Below are 20205 nucleotides of genomic sequence, written 5' to 3'. Positions count from 1 at the left end.
ATATTTTCAGACATTTGTTCAAATAAACGAGAACACACATTATCTCCACGGCATGACTAATTTATTTTTATCATCTTTTGTCTAGGCATAAGTATGTTGACACAACATGTAGGTACCCATTTATATAGGCTTGTTGCAAAGTGCGGTAATAACTTTATTTTTTCTATTACCTGCCTAGAACAGTGTTTTACAATACAGAGGAATCAACTTATAATTCAATTTCAAGTAGGTCTCATCCAGAAGAACTGGCAATAATGGTTTGACATTCTTTTAAGGGTATACCATTTGCTGAATCTCTCAGTAAAACAAGTAATTTTTGTTTCTGGGAGAAATTTAAGAATTTTCATATACTGGTAGAGATGGGATTTCCTTGCATTTAGACAATCACTAGCCCATTTGAGGCAAAAATTTAAAATATAACCATTGAACTTAGACCGATGGTGATATTTATGCCTGTAGTAAGTTTCTATAAAAAAGTGGAATTTCCTTGAAGTAATTAATGTTCTGTAAAAATACTCATAAAAGGCTCACTGAATAAAAACGACAAACGATTGTTATTTTTAACCAAAATCGTTCGATAATTCGAAAACTATGTAAAACGAACTCGTGCGTAGAAATCCTTACTATTATAAAACGCCTACACTATCGCAAGACAATGAACATGGTAATTTTTCGGTGATATATATAAGGTGAATAATTACAAAAATAAATAGCGAGCAAGTTCATCACCTGAGGAAACAACTGGGTCTCACGCAGGCCAGAAAAAGGTTAGTACATTTTTTTTTTCGTTGTAATATGTTGGCAAAATCTCTGAGTATTTCAACTTTTTTCTCTATGAAAAGCCAGTAAAAAGAATCTGGTGAAATCAGTGATCTCCCAAAAAATATTCTTATTATAGTGGACTAGAATTAAGTTTAAAAAATTATGTATTAAAACTTCCGTCAACTTAGGTCAGTAGATCTATCTTCATTTTTATGAATGTAGTTTAATAGTTCTTTTTGCATTTTAAACATTAAGGGCCTTACTACAAAAACTTTAAACCCTGTTTTACACTTGTCTAATAAAATTTTGGCTGCAAAATGAACCATATGTCAACGTCATAATTTGACATTTTTTTAGACAATTCATAAACTGACGTTTAAAAGTTTTTGTGGTAAGACGGTAAGTAATTATAGGATTGCGATTCAAAAATCAGTGAGCGTAACGTTACAGTTACATCATTCCGTTTGTGCTAGGCCTCCTTTTTGACTAGCAACAAAATATATTCTTAATCTCCAAAAGGTTATTTATTTCACTCTTATCCGGAAAACTACGCCAATGAACCTTATTATTTGCATAAGATAATGAAACTAACTAAATTACTTGTTTTAGGCTATATGTTATTTGACTGTTATCGAATATCCTAGACAGATAAAAAGCCATTTAAAATGTAGAGGTACATACATACGTACATAAAATAATTATACATGTGCATGTTTAATTATTTTCAACATGTGCTTGTTTAATTATTTTCTACCGGTTGTTGTTGACGGCCAAGTTAGAAGGTAAAATTAAGACAATTTTATAGGTTCACTTTTAGTTCAAAGTACGAGAGCAGTAAAGTGTGCGTTAACATATTGGTAGCTACCTTAAGGTACCTTAATTTTTTTTTTTAATTTAACATAATATTGTGTACTTTTGCAGATAATCGTCCACAGTCATGAATTTGCTATACGCAGTGAGCTTGTTGTACGCAATACACACAGTATTATGCGATGACAACAGCACCACATCTCTCTTTGGAACATCTCCCAGGCAGGACTTAAATTTCGTGGAATTGGCAAACTACGATGGTTATACAGCTGAACAACATTACGTAACCACTGAAGATGGATACATTCTGGGCTTGTTCAGGTTACCCATCAAGGCAAGCTGTAATGCCTCGAAAGGCGTCATTATGTTCTTCCACGGCCTGTACCTCAGCGCCGACGACTGCCTCATACCAGGCCCCGGTAAGGCTCACTGCTACGTTTATGCTGATAACTGCTATGATATCTGGGCTCCCAATGTGAGGGGAAATTTCTACAGCAGAAACCACACAACCTACAATCCCGACAGTGATTCAGAATTCTGGGACTTTTCGGTAGACCAAATGGCACTATATGATCTACCGGCAGCTATAGATTACGTTTTAGCAGAAACAAACGAAACACAGTTGTCATACGTAGCTCATTCTCAAGGAGTTAGTATGTTATTAATTCTTTGCGCAAAGAAACCTGAGTACAATGCGAAGATCAAAGTTGGCTTCGGGCTATCACCGACAGCTTGGTTGGACCACTCTAGATTCATCATAATTAAGCTTCAGAGTATTCTTGCTCCCGGATTGACTCTAACTGACAACCTACTAAATGTAGAAGTACTGAAACGTAACGGTTTAGTTAATAACGCCGCAGAACTTCTGTGTGGGACCACTGATCTAGCTTATCCTTTCTGTTCTGTTTTAATATTCGCGGTTTTAGGTTATAATAAGTTCCAGATTACTGATGATGTTTTGCCTGTGGTCGTTGGTCACATTCCTTCGGGCACTTCTTTAAGGAACTTTATCAGATGGGGACAGATCCAGAACAACGGTTTCTCTGAATATGATTACGGGCTAGTTAAAAATCTCGTTACATATAAAAAGAGGAGCCCGCCACTGTACGATTTATCTCCTATAACCATGCCATGGGTATTATTCGCCAGTGAAAATGATTATGTTGCCAACGTAACAGACGTCAAATATCTTGCATCGAAATTAAAAAATGTTTCTGTATGTGTACTTTCTGATACCACTTTTGGTCATTTAGATTTTATTTATGGTAAAGATATACCTAATTATCTGACTCCACCTATTCTGTCATACTTGGAAACTGGTGCATATACTTGCCCATGAATGTAAATCTGTGTAAATAAAGTTCGACATGTTCAGCATACTTTTGTTGTTAATTCCTATTGCCATTGCTATCCTTTTATGTTTGTGATACGTAATAGATCAGCGTAAGTTTAGTTTAACGAGATCGACCAACCATCCGACCGCTGACAAACTATTCCAAATGAAATATTGCACTACAATATACTAGTAGGTATGATATATGTGTTGCTTACGCGCTTGTTGCTTTCAGAACTCAGAGCATCAGTCACTTAAAATTTCTGATCGATGTGAATGAAGACGTAGGTAATATTTTCTTCGCAATTTTTGTTGTCAACGGTCCTATGAAAAGGATTTTACAAGCTCTCGTTACTACCACCTTACCATTAACAAGAATATTATAGAGCTTTTTCCCACTATTACTATTCTTCCTCTTTTTATGACAACTACTTACCCACTTAAAAAGAAAGTTGCAATAAAATTCCATGTCGTTGTTTTAATGAAAAACAAATCTGCAAAACAAAATAAAGTGAAATGTTTAAAGTGGCGACACGTGTAGAAATGCAATCATTTCCGTGTCTGAAAGTTTTATAATAACTGTAAGAGATGAAAGTGGAACGAGACCATTAAAAGCTTGAACGGAAAGCTCAGTTTAAGTCGCTACACTCAATATGGAAAATAGATTCCAGGGTATATAAACTCTTAATAATATTTAATTAATATATCTTGGTGGACTAGTAGTTGATGCACCAAAACTTAAAACAGAAAGTAATTTAAACCATTAATAATGCCTTTGTATAGTTTAGGGTGTTTAGGCACTAGTTCCTATCGCAAAAAAACTTTAGAATTTAATTACAGAATAAATTACCTGAACTAAACTCAAACATGATAGTTTATAACCTTATCCTATTCCACACGTCAGGTTATATTAACTTCATTATAAGCGAAGTTTATACAATAAATCCATCCCACCTTATCCATCATCTGAGAAAACGTTATCATAATTATACGAGTCATCCTTCAATCTTGTTTATTATTCGGGAGATGGCTTCATTTTCATCCTAATAGAAAAGGTGGGAGAATACAATACGTAATCAAAATCATCAATACCAATAAACGTATTGGTTTGTAAAAAAAATGGGTAAAGAAAACAGTAATCAACATCGATCACATTTTAATTCGTCGTCCAATATTTAATCTGTAAGGAAAACACGGATTGTGAAATCCCTTGGATTTCTTCGGTATCCAGTTCCCTCAATACGTATAGTTCCTGTATTTGCGCAGCATTTATTCACGGCCAGACCTCGGCCGCGCCGCTAACTTTTTCAATAACCGTCCCCCGGGATCCGAGTCCCGGGGAAATCGGACCTCACGATCGGAGCGGGGTCTCACTGATTGCGGGAATATTTACTGACCTATTAATCGCTTTTAGGATGACTAATTAAGTATTATATGGGCTGTCTAGCAAGTTTTATAAAATTGTTGTTGTGTTTAACTTAAACTAGACTAGACAGAAGTTTGAATATGAGTAATTTAAAAATAACAAATTCTATATCGGGGCTAATTATTCCATTTATACCTTTAAGTACATGAAAAGAAATAAAGGACAATAATCAATACGATTCGAAATCTTTTTTTATAAAAGCGGCCTAGAATTCTAAAGATAGGTACCTATCCTTACACTTTCGTGAAGGTCGAATCACCTTTTCTGTTCACCAGTAATACGTGTAACCGTGTTTTAAAATTAACGTCGTCCGTGTTTTAAGAGGACGAATTGGAATTTTTGGCGCCAAGGATGTCAATTTTTCTCAGTAAATACAAAACGGATCAAAATACAACTTGGTTACCTGAAAGTTCATGATATAAGCCTTATTTTGTTAGTTGTAGAAACATGATTAGGTAACTTTTATAACAGAGAAAAATATATCAAACATACCTCTTTTTAAAAAGAGATTCACATATTATGGGCAAACGGGACCGATTTAAGCCTCTTAACTTTTTTAGTAGTTGAGTATATACATACTCTTTAAAATGGTAGTAGGAATTTTTATTAAATTATCATTTCTAAATATTAAAATTACAAAACCATTTTGTCGCTTACGACTTTTAGTTATAAGCTAGCGCGCGTATTGTTATCCTCGCCCCGCTCAGACGCTCCGACCCCTTTTGGCGCCTTAGATGCGCGTGCCGGTTATGGAATTATTGTTGACCACTTCCTCGCCTTAAGGTGACAATGCCCAAAGGCTACCGACTGACTTTATTTAAGTATTTTTAAGCTGTTTTATGCCTTCTTCGCTCGCTGCTATTGACGCACTACCCAAGTGAAGTAATAAATAGGAGCTCGTTACACTGTCTTGAACTGAGGAACAGATATATAAATATTTTTCTCAACCATTTCTTTAAGGAATACGGACGATCTTTAATTATTTTTATTTTTGCTGACTTTTTTATTCCAACAGATGGACATTGTTGTGACTTGTGGTAAACTAACTGATTAAGAGAAACTAGGTACATTTAATTCTCAAAAGCTTTTGTAATTAATTTATTTATTTCTTAGTAAGGTTATTTACAAAAAACTTGAATACCTTTGGACTTTATAAGAAACTAGCTTCTGCCCGCGGTTTCACCCGCGTCCCGGATGGTGACAAAAATATCCTGTCCTTTAATTTTCCGTTTAAACGGTTTAGCCATTCTTGATTATTCTCGAGTTATAAAATGTGTTTTAAAATCTTACCACCAAGAGTAATTAGTGAATAAATCAACATACAAGTTGAGTTTAGACAGTCGTTAGTAGGTAACGTACTTGAATGTTTAACAGCCCACCTAAATCATAGTTGCCACTTCAGAACAGACAAAAGATGAAAACTTTCAAACATTTTATAACTTTAAGCACTTCGAAGGCTTTTTGGCTTATGTATCCTACTTTGTGGATTTTCATATTTTTTGCGCTTTACAAATTTTTTGGGGTTGCCTCGGCCCTGTGCGTAGGCACCTACAATATGTCTCTACCACACACACGGAGTAAGGAAATAAGAGTGGAGATGCCGCAGTGCTGGTAGGTTAGGCGCCTTCTTCTGGGTCAAATTCGAACACAACCAAAACGATCGGTTACAAGCGAACTAACGAGGAGACAATTTTTGGTGTTACAAAAAATGGTCGGGTCCAAAGCAGGCGTATATGGCCGAAAAACAGTAACGTTCCTCATCCCTGTTCACCCGCGCGCTGCTTTCTTAAGCAATTTTCCGTTACGGCACCTCCGCTAGTCATTTTGTTCTCCATGACAACACATCACTGAGGTCGTAAAAGCGTTTTATTAATACTACAATAATAGTTTTCTATTCAACACGTTATGGGAGAATGACATAAAAGCGAACGATTATTTCGTTCAAAAAATCAAAAGGTGAAACCATTAGGATAGCAATTTCGGTCATAAAATAGAAATTAGGGGGTCGTAAAATATATGAAAAAGGTTGATATTTTCATGAGTCATTCCAGATTTAATGTACGATTTTGGAGCATTCGAAGAGATGGAATGTTTAATCGTAACTTATTGACGTATGATTTTGCATTTTTTCTTCGAGGCTTAATAAACCTTAATTAAGCTCCATTTTGAAAAAAAGAAACAAATCCCAATCAATACTAACTCCTGCAAAGTTTATAGTCACCTATAGGGCCTAGGTACACACTCACAGACCCTTACACGTTCCGGACACAAGTAAAGTTTATTCCTCTAGTAGTTGAAGAGGCTATTTCTCGTAAGGAGGGCAATAAAACATTGCTGTGCGCGACGGAATGTAATAATGAAAGGATTTTATTGATAAACTACTTTCCAGGTGTAGGTACTTTTCCATGTGGGCATGGGATAAGAGAGGAATTGTACCTACAATAACGCTTAAAAATCTTGATTGTGGAATGGGTATAGCTAAGCTACGTAGGTTTACTTACAGCAAAATTGTGACTCGTAGCCGTAAGTACAATACATATAACCTGATGCTTTAGACTCTGGATTGTCTTTTGAAAGCCCCTAAAACCCGAGAGTCATTTCTGATCGACCGTGAAATCGTACCTAAGAAAACCCATTAACCAACAGGGCAGTGACTTGTCAATACATACCTAAGTACATAGATATAAGAACAAGAGAGGAACTCTCATAAGAGGTGTGTATATTATGTACATACGTTTATTATCGTCACAAAGCAACGTTGTAGGTACTGGAATACTTTGGAAGATGCAAATATCTTAGTGAACAGGAGATATGAAAATCTGGGACAAATGGCATCGCATTTGGAACTGCATCGTTTTATTTTCGAATGCAGCCAATATCCTACATTATTCAAGTTTGCCAATAGTATGTAAATATAAGAAAAAGATGCAGCAGCAAGAATTTTATTTGCAAAACTTATAAAACTAATGTATTAAGTCTTTAAAATCTCATTAGAACATGAGAAAGAGGTTAACGACGTACAAAGGTAGGACTACTTACAACAAAAGTTATAAACGTGTAGGTACCTATTTTAAAATTTATAGCCTTTTTGTGTAATAACTAACTTTTGCCAGCAACTTTGCAAGCTCGGGCTTCAAATATGTTTAAAATACATATTTATAAAATAAAATAAGTTTATGTTCGTCTCATAAGGTAGGCTAATGTTTGAGTACAGGCATTCAAGCTCTAGTGTAATCGACTTTCCCAAATCTACAATTTATAATCTCTATATACTGACTTAAACCGGATCCCACAATCGAACCTGAAATCCGTTCTATCCATTCGATAAATACCATTAGATCGTAGACTCCCAACCCCAACGCAATATACGAACCAAACGTAATTCCCTCAACTAGTTGACGTTCATAATTTTTGCTGGAGTCTAAAATCCAAATAGCGACCCATATTTAAAAAAAAAAGAAAGTAGACATCATCACATCATTCACGTAAACTAGACGTTGAAACCTACACAAATTCTGCTTATATCCCATTGCTAATAATGAAAAAAAAAACAATGTTGAAGTGACTGCTGCATGTGTTAGATATTAGCATTACTTCGCACCTGGTTCTTTGATTAGGTAGGTACATAATATGTTCTGTTTACCGTTGAAACCCCGTGACTCTCTAAATGACTGAAAAAGGTCAACTTACCTGGGAAGTGAGGAGTGGCCGTGGAAGGATCTGTGGCAATCGACGCCCGCCGGCTGGCCAGCGGGAAGCTTCCTCTGCACAATCTTTGGTAAAGCCTTTCCTCCGGTTTATTTGGTACGGGCACTAGCGGACAGCTATTCCAGCGAAGGTTTTTGATAATTTTTCTATCGCATGACCGTCCGTGGGCGACAAGGATATTTTACAGATCAAAAAACAAAAGCGAAAAGCGTCTTGGCAGATAGGTTTTAGATAAAGAAAGTACCTAATAAGAAATGACCAAGAAGTTTGTACATAATATTGCTGCATTTTTTGTCATAATAATGGATAATAAATTATTTTATGCCAACGCTACAATATTCACTCACGAAAATATCCAATTATGGTGATCTATTAGTGACCACCTGTCGCATTTCAATGCATCAATCACTTTTGATGTTAATTACGACGAAAGTAGAAAACACGTACATATAGGTAGGTACTCCTTAATATTCCAACTCCTGTAGCTTTTTTTAACTAAGTACCTTACTACCTACCTATTTTTTAGTTTTGACTTCTTTGTAGCCCTGGGTTTTATAACGGAAATCTTGAATTATTGATACAACATAAAACCCTAAAAAGTAGGAATTTTAAGCAGAATCAAACAACGATTTCAGTTTTAAAATTAATTATAAGAACTCCCTGCATAAAAAACTAAACGCAGTTCTTCCCGAGTTCCCGAGTCAGCTGTTTTTTAAAACCATCCTTGACATTGTCTTGTCATTAGTGTCGTCACTTCATCAGTCATCACGGGAAAATAAGCCCGATTTCATCAATCGACTTCGTAATTTAATTTTCTCGCTACGAGTTGGCCGTGTTGTTTAAACAACGATAAATTGATTAAATGATAAAAGGTCGCAACAAACAGGGCATTATTCAAGGCCGTAAAACTGTTTTCATAGTTGATAACAGTCAGTTTCACTTTTACCAGTTTATCATGTTAACGTCGTAAGTGAGCTGTGTTTTGAAGAATTGAAAGGAAAATGTCGCTGAAAAATATATTGCTAAGGTAGGTCAGTGAGAAATATGTGTTCGACAGTGCATCTATACCATATTCTTGTTTGATTCATTGGACTATCTTACGAACAGGATAATGAAAGGTGTGAGCAAGTTTGGTAGCTTGTTTACAAATGTTCAGGAATATCAATAGGTGCCTAAATATGTTTTTGTAATTTACGTAATATCTAGGGACTGTTTCAGTGTCTTTTGATTAGGTAAAAATTATTTACCAAGCTTGAATTTCAGAACAATCCATCAAAAGAACAAATTCGTGAACGTAGCTGCTACTGCAGTGAAACTCACAAATCAAGAACAGTACGAATATAAAGAACAAAGAAGAAATGATAGTAATTACAGGAGAATTGTTGGCTCAGCATTATTTAGCTCAGTGCTAGTTGGAACTGTGTTTGCAGGTATTTATTCTATGCTTAAAAGTCACACACCTTTTCATGGCTAAATCTTTTTACCTGTCTGGACTATCATTTGTATCCCGCCGGGAATCCTTAATTGTCTCTGGGGACCCACGTTTACAACAATTTCATGTCAAACTGTAAAGCTATTTAATGTGGAATCACAACAAGCTTTGTATAAGTTAATATTAGGAAAAGTCTCAGTTATTATGTGAAAAAATTGGTTATTATTTTAACCTGGTTAAAATTAACTTAACATATTGAAACATGTTTTATAAATACATTTCCTCAATGCTATAAGTATATATTAAAACTGTACTGAGTCTATATGTGGTAAGGTTAACATATTACAAAATAACTTTGTGAATAAGTAAGAATGTTATTATTGGCTATATTTTCATTGCAGATTATGCATTTACATTTCAGAAAAATCCCATAAAAAGGGCAATAAAAACAAGGATGGAGACACCAAAGTTAAGGCCGGAGAGAGGAGGCCCGACTTGCCAACCTTCAGAGCTGAAGAAGTTAGCAAACATGATAATGAGTAAGTTATTTTGTATAAAAACTTCAAGAGAACTCTTATGTTTTAAAACAAACATGTGTAAATATGAATGGTATATTATTCGCTATTAACAGTAGTGAACTAATAAGAAGTGTTAATAAGAACTCGTCGCAGTAATATCCAAGAAGCCAACAGGAAAAAAGTCTATTCGGTAAAATCCCCCTCACAACTTTTTCCAGTTTTTTTACTATGATGCATGTGTTAGTGGAATCAATATCATGAATGATTAATGTACACTTACTCAGACTGTCTACGATGCACAGTTAATATCCCAAGTGATGTACCAACTGCTCGGTAAATTAGGCAGTAAAAAATACCAGAGTTTTTAATTTTATTTAGTGTTTTTATGTAACTTTTCTTAAATACTAACAGAACCTCCATTTGTATGCTAATAGTGTACTAATTATATGTATTCTTCCTTATGGTAACTATCTTTAACATTATAATTCAAAGAACAAAATTAATCTCAATACCAATCTTTAAATTAGATTAGATCAACAAGATTAACACATGTTGATAAGAATCATACATAAACGTACAACGGTTGTGGGCTTCTGTTGACCAACAATCTTTCAACTGATAACTGTACGATATAGATACAGATACAAGTATTTGCTACTTTTCACTGTTGTCAAGTGTAATGATTATGTACTCAAATATTGTGTTAATAAATTGACTCTAGCTCTAAGAGTTGTTATCGTTAAACATACATCAATGGCACAATAAGAAACATATTTAAGTGCATTTAAAAAGTCACATATAATCGGTGGGATATCGAGATTTTAGTTTATTAAATTACCTATAGTTGTTGTAACCGATGGCAGCCCTAAGCTAAGCGGGAATACCCGCTGAATAGGATGTGCCTTAGTTAAACAAATCAATCAGATAGTATAATAAATATTTGAAGTTTGAAGTTCATACGTACATACACAAAATATCGCAATGTGTCGATTACTTACGCATTATACGCATAATCTACAAACACGCATTAATGAGTCGATAACAAAACCGTGTCAACAACGATTGCGTAATACTTAAACGTATATTAGCGGTCATATGGTACTTATGAAGTACGTAAGTTTACTATTAAACAGCAAGAAACGCTAAAACTCAGATACTTATAGCAACTACTACAGACTTAATAAAACGAAGTAAAAATATCAATTGCATCATGGCTTTATCTAAAATCTGCCCCCTGCATCAAATGATAGTGTCGCCAAATTTTGATAACGAATATGATTTATTAAAATTCCAGCCACTGATTACGTAGATTCCAAGTCCAAGAAGTATGTACTATAATCGAAGTCCAGTAATAAGTGCGATTTCCTAAAGCTTATTGGTGAAACAAATTCTATTTGACTCATCGTTTCCCGTGGTTTTGCGTCCGTCCTGGGGTAACAGCTTTTCGTACATGGGTAAAAAGTAACTCATAGCATTCCTCGGTAAAATACAAATAGGATAAATATTCAGCTTATAGTATTAGGCTAGATTACCTTTAATGTTTTCAACAGGAAGAGTTTCTGGGTGACGTACAAGAATGGCGTGTACGACGTGACGTCATTCCTCCCCTCCCACCCCGGAGGGGAGCAGATCATGAACGCCGCAGGGCTGAGCATTGAACCCTTCTGGAACGTCTACGGGATGCATAAGACGCAAGAGGTGTATGCCTTGCTCGAGTCTTATAGGATAGGTGAGTGGTCACATAGAAATAATTCTTAAGTCATAGCTAAATTTTTACCGACTCCAAAAAGATGCATTCAGATTTTGGACAACTTGAAAATAATTCTCAGACCTGTTGGGTACGAAAATACATTACCAAGGCCCAAGTTCACTAATCAAAATAACATCAATTTTTCTTAGAACGACAATAAAATTGTTTGTACGTGACAATTGTCGGTGAACGTGGAAATTAAATCATTAGCTCTCAGTAAAATTCCTATCGTAAACTCCCTTGCTCGTAAATCTTGCAGACCAACTCCCAAATTACAAAACCAAGTTCCCAATAAAAACATAAGCAGCGTATTCACAGGTAACCTTCACGAAGACGACATAGTAGACCACACGGACGAAGAGCTCTGGGTGAAAGAGCCCAGCAGGGACAAGCGGCTCATCGTGAAGACCAACAAGCCGTTCAACGCTGAGATACCCGCCAAGCTGCAGATAGCACACTTTGATACGCCCAAGTATGTTGGTAAATGTTGTGTGTGATGGTTTTTGACTAGCTTTTGTTTTTCTGTGTGTGTTTGTATGAGTATTGCAGCTTGATTTTGTTTTTTGTTTTATGTTGTGTGACCACATTACTGAATGTGAAATTGTTGAAGTTGATTTTAAAAGTGTGGGTACAATGGACAAATACAAAGACTTCAAAAGTCTGTAAAGATTGACAAGTGTCTGCACGAAATTAGACAAAAACTTCGTCCATATTTACCATTTTTGAAAGTTTCTTGGTATTGTACTAGGTGTTCTAGGTCCTTTGGATTTGTCATTTGTTAAATTTTTTAAGTTGCATAAACCGCTACTGCTTTGATACTTGCAACTTACTCAACGAACCTCTAAAACCTTGTACAGTTTAATGAACAAGTTTGTGTTTATTCTCCCAGAATGCATGGTTTGTTGCAAACTTCCTCAAACACCTGGTATTCTTCTGTTTGCAGTGAATTATTTTACGTCCGTCAACACATGCCTGTTCCAGACTTGGATGCTGGCCAGCACAGCGTCCGCGTCATCATCAGAGATGGCAGCACCAGGGTTAAAGAGTTCAGCCTCGACAAGCTGGAGATGTTCCCTAAGGGGAGCGTGAGAGCTGCCCTCATGTGTGCTGGGAATAGACGGAGTGAGATGAATGAGGTTTGGTCTTTTTGTCATCCGCCTAGCATTTTACTTGGCTTCCAGTCTAATTGTAAGTAGAGTGATTGCATGCCTGACCTAAACCTAGTTACCTACTTAAGCAGTACGAAACTCATTGTAGGATGAAAGGTTGTCATACCTGACAACTCTTAGGCTGAGGTATGCCTATGTACGACTGCCAAAGAACAAAAACAGCCGGGACCTAGTTATGATCATGCTTTCTGAAACACTGTAGAATCCCCTTTGCCATAATTATAATAATGATCATCCATTTTTAAGATACACTCAGCTACTAAACACTGTTCATCCTTTCATCGTCCAGATTCTGGTTACTTAAATATTTTTTGTCGTTTTTAATACCTATGTACAACCTACTTCTATCCACCTATTCTTCTATTTAGACTCATATTTTCTCCTCTCCCTCCAAAGCAGGTGAAGCCAGTGAAAGGCATCAGCTGGCAGGGCGGCGCCATCAGCAACGCGTTGTGGGAGGGGGTGTACCTGCGCGACGTGCTGGTCTACTGCGGCGTCGATACCGCCAATACTGTCGGCAAACATGTTATTGTAAGGTTTATTATATTCTATACTTTGGTTTTGGAGAATAGCCCGGTTAAATTGGCAAATCATTCATTTTATATTTGGCATTAGCTTAACTTGACGTCTAGCTTTCCTCAAAACTCCTTCCTAAAATAAGTATCTGCGAAAAATACACGCAAATATAGCTTTTGCGATAATCAAGGCTCAAGATAAGATATTTAGAAAATTTGCCTTTCTTTGTATTACGCCTCCCAAGATTCATATTAATTTTCTCTAATGAGAAACCTTGTAAAGCATGAAGTTCTCATTTCAAAAGATTTTTCATACTTTCAAAATATAGCCGTGCTAATTTCACTGGATAAAAAAATCTACGAATTACAATTACAATAAAATCAATTTGTCCAGTTCACAGGCTCAGACATAGACGCGACTGGGGTGAACTTCTCCACTTCCATACCATTAGACCAGGCACTGAACCCGAACGGGCGCATATTGTTAGCAACACATATGAACGGCAACCCGCTGCCGCCCGACCACGGGTACCCGCTCAGGGTCATAGTGCCTGGAGCGCCTGCCGTGAGAAGTGTTAAGTGGCTGGGTATGTATTTACATTCACTTTCCCTGTATGATAGTGTATAATGTTGTTAATAATTTAATCATGTGAAATCGAAAAATAAGAAGAGAACATATTTAAATAATTAAACAGTGACGACTTAACTATTGTCATATTAATTCATGGAAAATAGATAGAATCATTACATCGTATTTCTGTCGTAATCTTAGTTACCGCGGCCTAGTAAAGAAATAACCCTATCAGGAAACATGGAACATGAATGGCTTTTAATCAGTAAAACCCTCCTGACACTCTTTCACTACCTCGGGACAACGGGGTATTTGTGTGATTTCCCACCCATCAAAAAATTTACTACCGCCTAATTTTGGCAACGTTCATGGTTGCCCCATGACTTCGAACCTCTTATTAAAACTAATATCCCCAAAAAATCCACATCCAACCACGATGACCAACCTTCAAAATCCTCTCAACAGAATCAATAACAATATCATACGACGAGAGTCCGTCCCACTGGCATCAGAAGGACTACCGATCCTTCAACGCGTCCAAGACGTGGGAGACAGCAGACTTCGCCTCCGCGCCGCCAATATACAGCCTGCCCGTCACCTCCGCTATATGCGACCCCGCTGATGGCGATGCTGTGGTAGCGAAAGACGGGGTTGTGGAAGTTAGAGGTATATTGATGATTATATTGATTTTATGTCGTTGTAGGCATGATAGTCAATACAACATATTAAAAATATTTTTTTGAACTTACATAATCAAAATCCATTCCTAACAAAATATATATGCGACAGCAATTCCGTCAGTCCCTGTCAATGTTACATTACTATTAATGTTACCTGTAATGCGACTGATATGTACACTGTCACATTTTTATCGATTTTTCCAAGAGTGTTGTAGTCTACATACTTTCATGAAATGCTTTACATCCGGGTTCCCAACAAATTCCAAGAATGGGTTAAAAATACCTCTCTCCACCCAGGCTACGCATACTCCGGCGGAGGAGCAAAGATCCTCCGTGTCGACATATCCCCCGACTGCGGCAAGACGTGGCTGCAGGCCGACGAGCTGCAGTGCGACGACGCGCCGCCTCAGCAGCACTACGCCTGGACGCTCTGGACGGCTAGGATACCCGTCGCCAAGGGACAGAAGGAGGTATGCTAGTATACAAAGTATCAACATTAGTTGTACTCTCCTTTTACTAACAGTTAGTAGAAAATTTTACTTGTGGTAATTCTATTCTTCTATTTGAACGAATTCTATTTGTGGAGGCAGATTAAAATATAGAATAGTTGTTTATCAGGGTACTCTATCGCAAACATCCATCTTCATCCAACAGGTGAAACTAAACAAAACACCCACAGTTTATTTTACAGGAATAATATAAAGTGATGTGTCATAATTATCGATATTTACATCGTTTCGAGTATCAATCAAACTAATGAGTTTTTTCTTCACTGCAGCTCGAATTATGGGCGAAAGCAACAGACAGTAACTTCAACACACAACCAGAGAAGTTTGACGACATCTGGAACATTCGAGGGGTTCTTAGCAACGCTTACCATAAAATCAAAGTACAGATCAAACACTAGTACTTAATTATTTTACTGATTGAAGGAAAATAGACTGTTGTAATGTATAATGCACTTATTCAATGGTGGATAGATAGCATTTGGGATTTAAGAACAAAATGCTCAAATGAAGTCGATAAGAACTCTTTAATTTATCGACATTAATATGTACATCACTACGGATGACAATCCCAGTTCCTTGTGGTGCCTTTATATTTGACTTTGTTTTAGTTAATTGAATCAAATATATTATTATTCGCCGCGAAAATATTAACAGCTTTTTATAGATGCGTGCTTTTTTCAAAATCGAAGTTCTAAAGATTCCGCCAGTAAGACTGGAATTTGCTATATTGTTAGTTATTTTGTAGGCATAAAATGTCTTGTTTTTCTTAATAATTGTGTAGATGAATTTTAATGATGTTAAATATTGTCAATAAATCACATAGTCAATGCATATTTGATCAGCAATATATAGGATACTCATTTATAAACTGTATGTAACATTATTGTTGTAAGTACTGTAGATTCTGTGTTCGAAAGTTACACTGCTAGCTTTACCACCCCGCTTCATGCCAGCCAAATCGTGTGATCAAAACAGTATTGCGCATGCAATAGTCGTTTTAAATGGCTGTCTTTAGAGGAGCAAAGTTATTTGACTAGAATTAAAAAATCTGCAATAATCCTAGTAACTCTTACCAGATCTTATATCATTGTTTTACATATTTTCAGCTTATGAAATGGTTGTTTGAATCTAGCCTTAGCCTTATCAAATAAATATATATACTCCCAGAAAGGTCGATACGATACTCCACGCTATATGAAAAATATTTACACCAATTTTTGCACTAGAAATACCTATAAATAGATTTTATTTATTCATCTTCCTGCCCTGTTCCCAAGTCATTTGGGGTCGGCGCTACATGTCTTTTTCTTCCATTCTCTGTCAGACGTCTAAATAGATTTTATTTATTAATGTTAATCAAGTAACTATGAATCAAAAATGTTGTTATTAGTTATAATTTAAAGCAATTTATTTTTAATAAGGTATATTTTTTACAATAAATAGTGTTATTGCAATAAGTATTTAATTTTTGAGAAAATAAAGCCCCGAATAAAACGCCTAGCCCTAGATATAGGTCCTCCATATCTATGCAGACTTCATATCAATTTGTTTAGTTTTAGATAGGTCTCTGCTTTACCTACTTTATGGGAGAAGTGGAGATAATATTATGTTGTTAATAAGATGAAATATGGCTAGTTTATGTTATTTCGAAGATAACTATATCCGTTTTGTGGTTCAAATATTTGCCTATCTTTGCGCTCTTGTTGTGTGACGTAATAACTTAACTAGATAACATAATGATTGTGTACCTAAAGTCGCTGTTTAATTAGTACTTCGATTATTTGTATTTGGTTTAATTAAGATTATTTTAGCGACAGTCAGATGAGACTGCGAAGGTCGATGTTGTAGTAGATTCCAAAGTTGTTGTTTGCAATCACGAGCGGTGCCTATTTACCTATGTTTAACTTGAGTAAATAAAAACCGGTATGAACTAAAAGCTGTCTTGTCCACTTCATAAGTATGTTCTTGAATAAAGTTCAATGGTCTAGGCCAAGGCTGGTTAAAATGATGAGCAATAATTCTCTAAGCTAATTGAGCAGCTGCTCAAAACAATAGGCCACTTACACACGCCATCACATAAACAATGATTGTTATATCATAACGTAACATCCCGGTTCATTAACATACCGAACATGAATTATATCACAGTTTTATCTCAGTGTCGTGCCCGCTCGCTCGCGGCAGCACGTCAACATGTTCGCCTTGAGACTCGCTACCAGGGCGAAACACTTCGCTCAATCGTTGCCAAGCGCAGCTACTATCAAACTAATTCACACACAAAATGTGCTACACAAAAATAAAACGGACGATTTATTAAACGTAGATATCCGCGGCGAGTCTTTGCAGTTCCCATACGTGTGGTTACGAGAGAACTGCCAGTGCGAACAGTGCTATCATACCACGGCCAAAAGCCGGATTCTTGATTGGAGCAAATTCGACGTCAACGTTAAACCGAAGGATGTTTCAAACCACCAGAACTACCTGCAAGTCACATGGGACGACGGACACACATCCCAATATAATTTGAACTGGCTCAAACTCAGGGGTTTTGCGCCGGAACATCAGAAGAACTACACCGATACTATCTATAAACCCAAGAAGATATCGTGGCATGGTGATGAGTTCAATAAAATATTTTCCAAACATGATTACAACGAGATACTAAACTCGGACGAGGCCCTGTACAACTGGCTATACCAGTTTTCCGTGTACGGTGTCGCCTTAATACAGAATACTCCAGACTCGGAAACAGCTGTAGACGCGATAGTGAACAAAATTGGATTTACTAAGAGGACACACTATGGGGTCAAGTTTGTTGTGCGGAATGTACCGAACACGAGTAATGTGGCCTATCTGTCGAGTAACTTGCAGCTACACACTGACCTGCCCTACTATGAGTACTGCCCGGGAACGAATTTACTACATTGTTTAGTTCAAACAAAGAGCCTAGGTGGCGAAAACATACTATCGGACTGTCACTTTACTGCCAGATATATGGAAGAGCATCACCCAGAGCAATATAAGCTGCTTACCGACACGGAAATCGAATGGCGGGACGTTGGGGTAGAAGACGGCAACGAATTCTTTAAGTTATACCGCGAGCCCGTTATTCGATTAGACCGACACGGAGAAATAACGCGAATTAACTTTTCCATTCCACAAAGAGGCAGTCAGTTCCCTGGACCTATTGAGACAGTGAAGCCATGGTATGAAGCTCACAGAAACTTCCTGGCTTTGAATCATAAATTCGCGGCGCGGTTCAAGACGAAAGCTGGGGACATATTATGCTTTGACAATATTCGACTACTGCATGGAAGGAACGCATATGAGGACAGCGAGAATAATGTGAGACAACTAATAGGAGCCTATGTGGACTGGGATGAGATATACTCAAGGTTGAGATGCCTGAAAGTTAAACTAAAGAATGAAGATGGTATCTGTTGAATGCAGTTTTGAATGTGAATAACCAGTTGATGCCTGCAAATAAAAATACTTATGTAATAACATTAAAAAATGTGTTTTATTTATACACTTAAAGATTTAGACATATACAATAACACTTTCCAGAAGACAGTTGGCACAGTCTACATTCCATCCAAATTATTGTTTTATTATTTTAATAACCCATTCTCTTACAGTTTGTCCTCATTTTTTAATAGATTGTGATTTTTTTAAGTTTTGTGAACTCAAAGCCAGTAATTCTTGATTTCTCATTTCATCTCTACGAAAGTATCCAAACCATAATTTCTAATAGAAAACCTGGTGAGGGGAATAATTTTCTGAGTCACCTCAGTCTTGTCACTGACTTCAACCAACGGGAACTCTTCGAAATCAGGATTGATTGATATGGCAACAGCATTGGACTCATTGGTATGGATGTATATGGAGAAACTGCAGTCATCAGGTAAGTGCTTGAAGTGATTACTTATAGCAGCCAACTTTAAACAAAAAGTGCGAAGGTTCTGTTCGCACTGCACCAAATAGGCATCACCAGTTTCATCAAAGTTCATGTTTTGATGAAATTGGAACACAAATTTCAATAACGTATTGTACTGGTTGTCGGTGACAGCGAACTCGATGCATGCTAGTTGATCAGTCTTCAAGCACTCGCTTATACTCTTCAAACACAAGTTGATGTACTGGTTCACCTCAGGATGTATTGAATGGTTCACAACGATGTTATACTTTTTCCGCCTGTCGAAGATACTCTTAGGATAAACTGACGTGTAATATAGAATGTTGTGAAAGGCTACAGCTAAGAATTCTGTTGTGATATCCACAAAACAGTTATGCATTGCGATTTCAAGATTTGGTGATAATTATTGGAACACTTTGTTTTATAACCAAGCAAATTAGTCCTACCAAGCAAAGTAGTAATATTCCTGTAATATTCAAATTTAATGGCTATAATGGCTTTTTGGTTTTCAATTTTGTAATTTGTAAAATTAAAATGTAAACAAAACAGCAACCAACTGTCAAACGAGATTGACGTAAGGAATCATGACATTGACACGGTTTGACATATCGACATTCGACACCGCATTTTCAGCCTAAGCTTGTACTTCACCGAAAATATTATCTAAAAGCGAAACATGAACTATTACATATATATAGAATAAAAACTAAGGCCGTAAGTCCTAAAACAAACCTAATGGTTCTGCAGTTACAGTAAAACCAGGTTTAAATTCTTTTCAAATAGGTTGACTCCCAATCAATAAGGTACCCCATAGATTGTTAAGATCTGTAACTTACATAGTACACAATAAAGATACTTTGACTTTGATTATAGGTAGGGTTCCGAAAGAACAAAACGGATCGCTTTGTACTTCATTCTCATACTTATTTTATGCTGGACTAGCCGTTTTCCCGCGGCTTCACCCGCGTCCCGTGGGAACTACCTACTGCCCGCACCGGGATAAAATATAGCTTATGTTACTCGCAGGTAATAGCTATGTAAGGCTGCCTGTCCACCGGAGCGGAGCTAGGCTGCGGAGTGGAGAAACAGAAATATTAACCAATAGG

General features: G+C 36.6%; 4 protein-coding genes across 6 annotated transcripts in view; 3 read left to right on the top strand and 1 right to left on the bottom strand.

Moving 5' to 3' along the window:
- Positions 1-628: 628 nt before the first annotated feature.
- LOC126053635 (gastric triacylglycerol lipase) overlaps positions 629-20205 on the top strand; it is a 67209-nt gene continuing 47632 nt past the window's right edge. Inside the window, exons 1-2 of the mRNA XM_064043738.1 lie at positions 629-767; positions 1684-2932. Of these exons, the coding sequence (XP_063899808.1) occupies positions 1700-2911 (1212 nt within the window). The 5' untranslated portion in view covers positions 629-767; positions 1684-1699 and the 3' untranslated portion in view covers positions 2912-2932. The remainder of the gene's footprint in view (positions 768-1683; positions 2933-20205) is intronic.
- On the top strand, positions 8791-16640 carry LOC126053602 (sulfite oxidase, mitochondrial). Of its 3 annotated transcripts, none has more exons than XM_064043736.1 (11): positions 8791-9066; positions 9303-9469; positions 9893-10010; positions 11540-11718; positions 12058-12211; positions 12683-12875; positions 13308-13439; positions 13818-14010; positions 14460-14660; positions 14972-15144; positions 15453-16640. In XM_064043736.1, exons 1-11 carry the CDS (start codon positions 9041-9043, stop codon positions 15579-15581), a joined length of 1665 nt encoding a protein of 554 aa, XP_063899806.1. In that variant the 5' UTR covers positions 8791-9040; the 3' UTR covers positions 15582-16640. The 3 variants fall into 3 exon arrangements, with proteins under 3 accessions (XP_063899806.1, XP_063899807.1, XP_063899805.1); XM_064043737.1 differs by having other exon boundaries at positions 12058-12219; positions 12721-12875; positions 13305-13439; XM_064043735.1 differs by having other exon boundaries at positions 8792-9066; positions 13305-13439.
- LOC110380306 (gamma-butyrobetaine dioxygenase) lies at positions 17002-18697 on the top strand. The gene has a single exon (XM_021340251.3). The coding sequence runs from the start codon at positions 17377-17379 to the stop codon at positions 18625-18627; it is 1251 nt and encodes a 416-aa protein (XP_021195926.3). The 5' UTR covers positions 17002-17376; the 3' UTR covers positions 18628-18697.
- LOC110380307 (mitotic spindle assembly checkpoint protein MAD2B) lies at positions 18685-19622 on the bottom strand. The gene has a single exon (XM_021340253.3). It carries the CDS (start codon positions 19476-19478, stop codon positions 18894-18896), a length of 585 nt encoding a protein of 194 aa, XP_021195928.3. The 5' UTR covers positions 19479-19622; the 3' UTR covers positions 18685-18893.

Source organism: Helicoverpa armigera, chromosome 3, assembly GCF_030705265.1.
Source record: "Helicoverpa armigera isolate CAAS_96S chromosome 3, ASM3070526v1, whole genome shotgun sequence".
NCBI classification, from domain to species: domain Eukaryota; kingdom Metazoa; phylum Arthropoda; class Insecta; order Lepidoptera; family Noctuidae; genus Helicoverpa; species Helicoverpa armigera.
Note: the sequence above shows the minus strand (reverse complement) of the source record. Positions and strands in the feature narration are given on the sequence as shown.

Bases quoted from the DNA above. Each gene is read 5' to 3' on its own strand.
- LOC110380306 (XM_021340251.3), top strand. From the start codon at position 17,377: ATGTTCGCCTTGAGACTCGCTACCAGGGCGAAACACTTCGCTCAATCG.
- LOC110380307 (XM_021340253.3), bottom strand. From the start codon at position 19,478: ATGCATAACTGTTTTGTGGATATCACAACAGAATTCTTAGCTGTAGCC.
- LOC126053602 (XM_064043735.1), top strand. From the start codon at position 9,041: ATGTCGCTGAAAAATATATTGCTAAG. The intron at 10,011-11,539 runs GTAAGTTATTTT...TGTTTTCAACAG, and splicing joins GTTAGCAAACATGATAATGA to GAAGAGTTTCTGGGTGACGT. The intron at 13,440-13,817 runs GTAAGGTTTATT...CAATTTGTCCAG, and splicing joins CTGTCGGCAAACATGTTATT to TTCACAGGCTCAGACATAGA.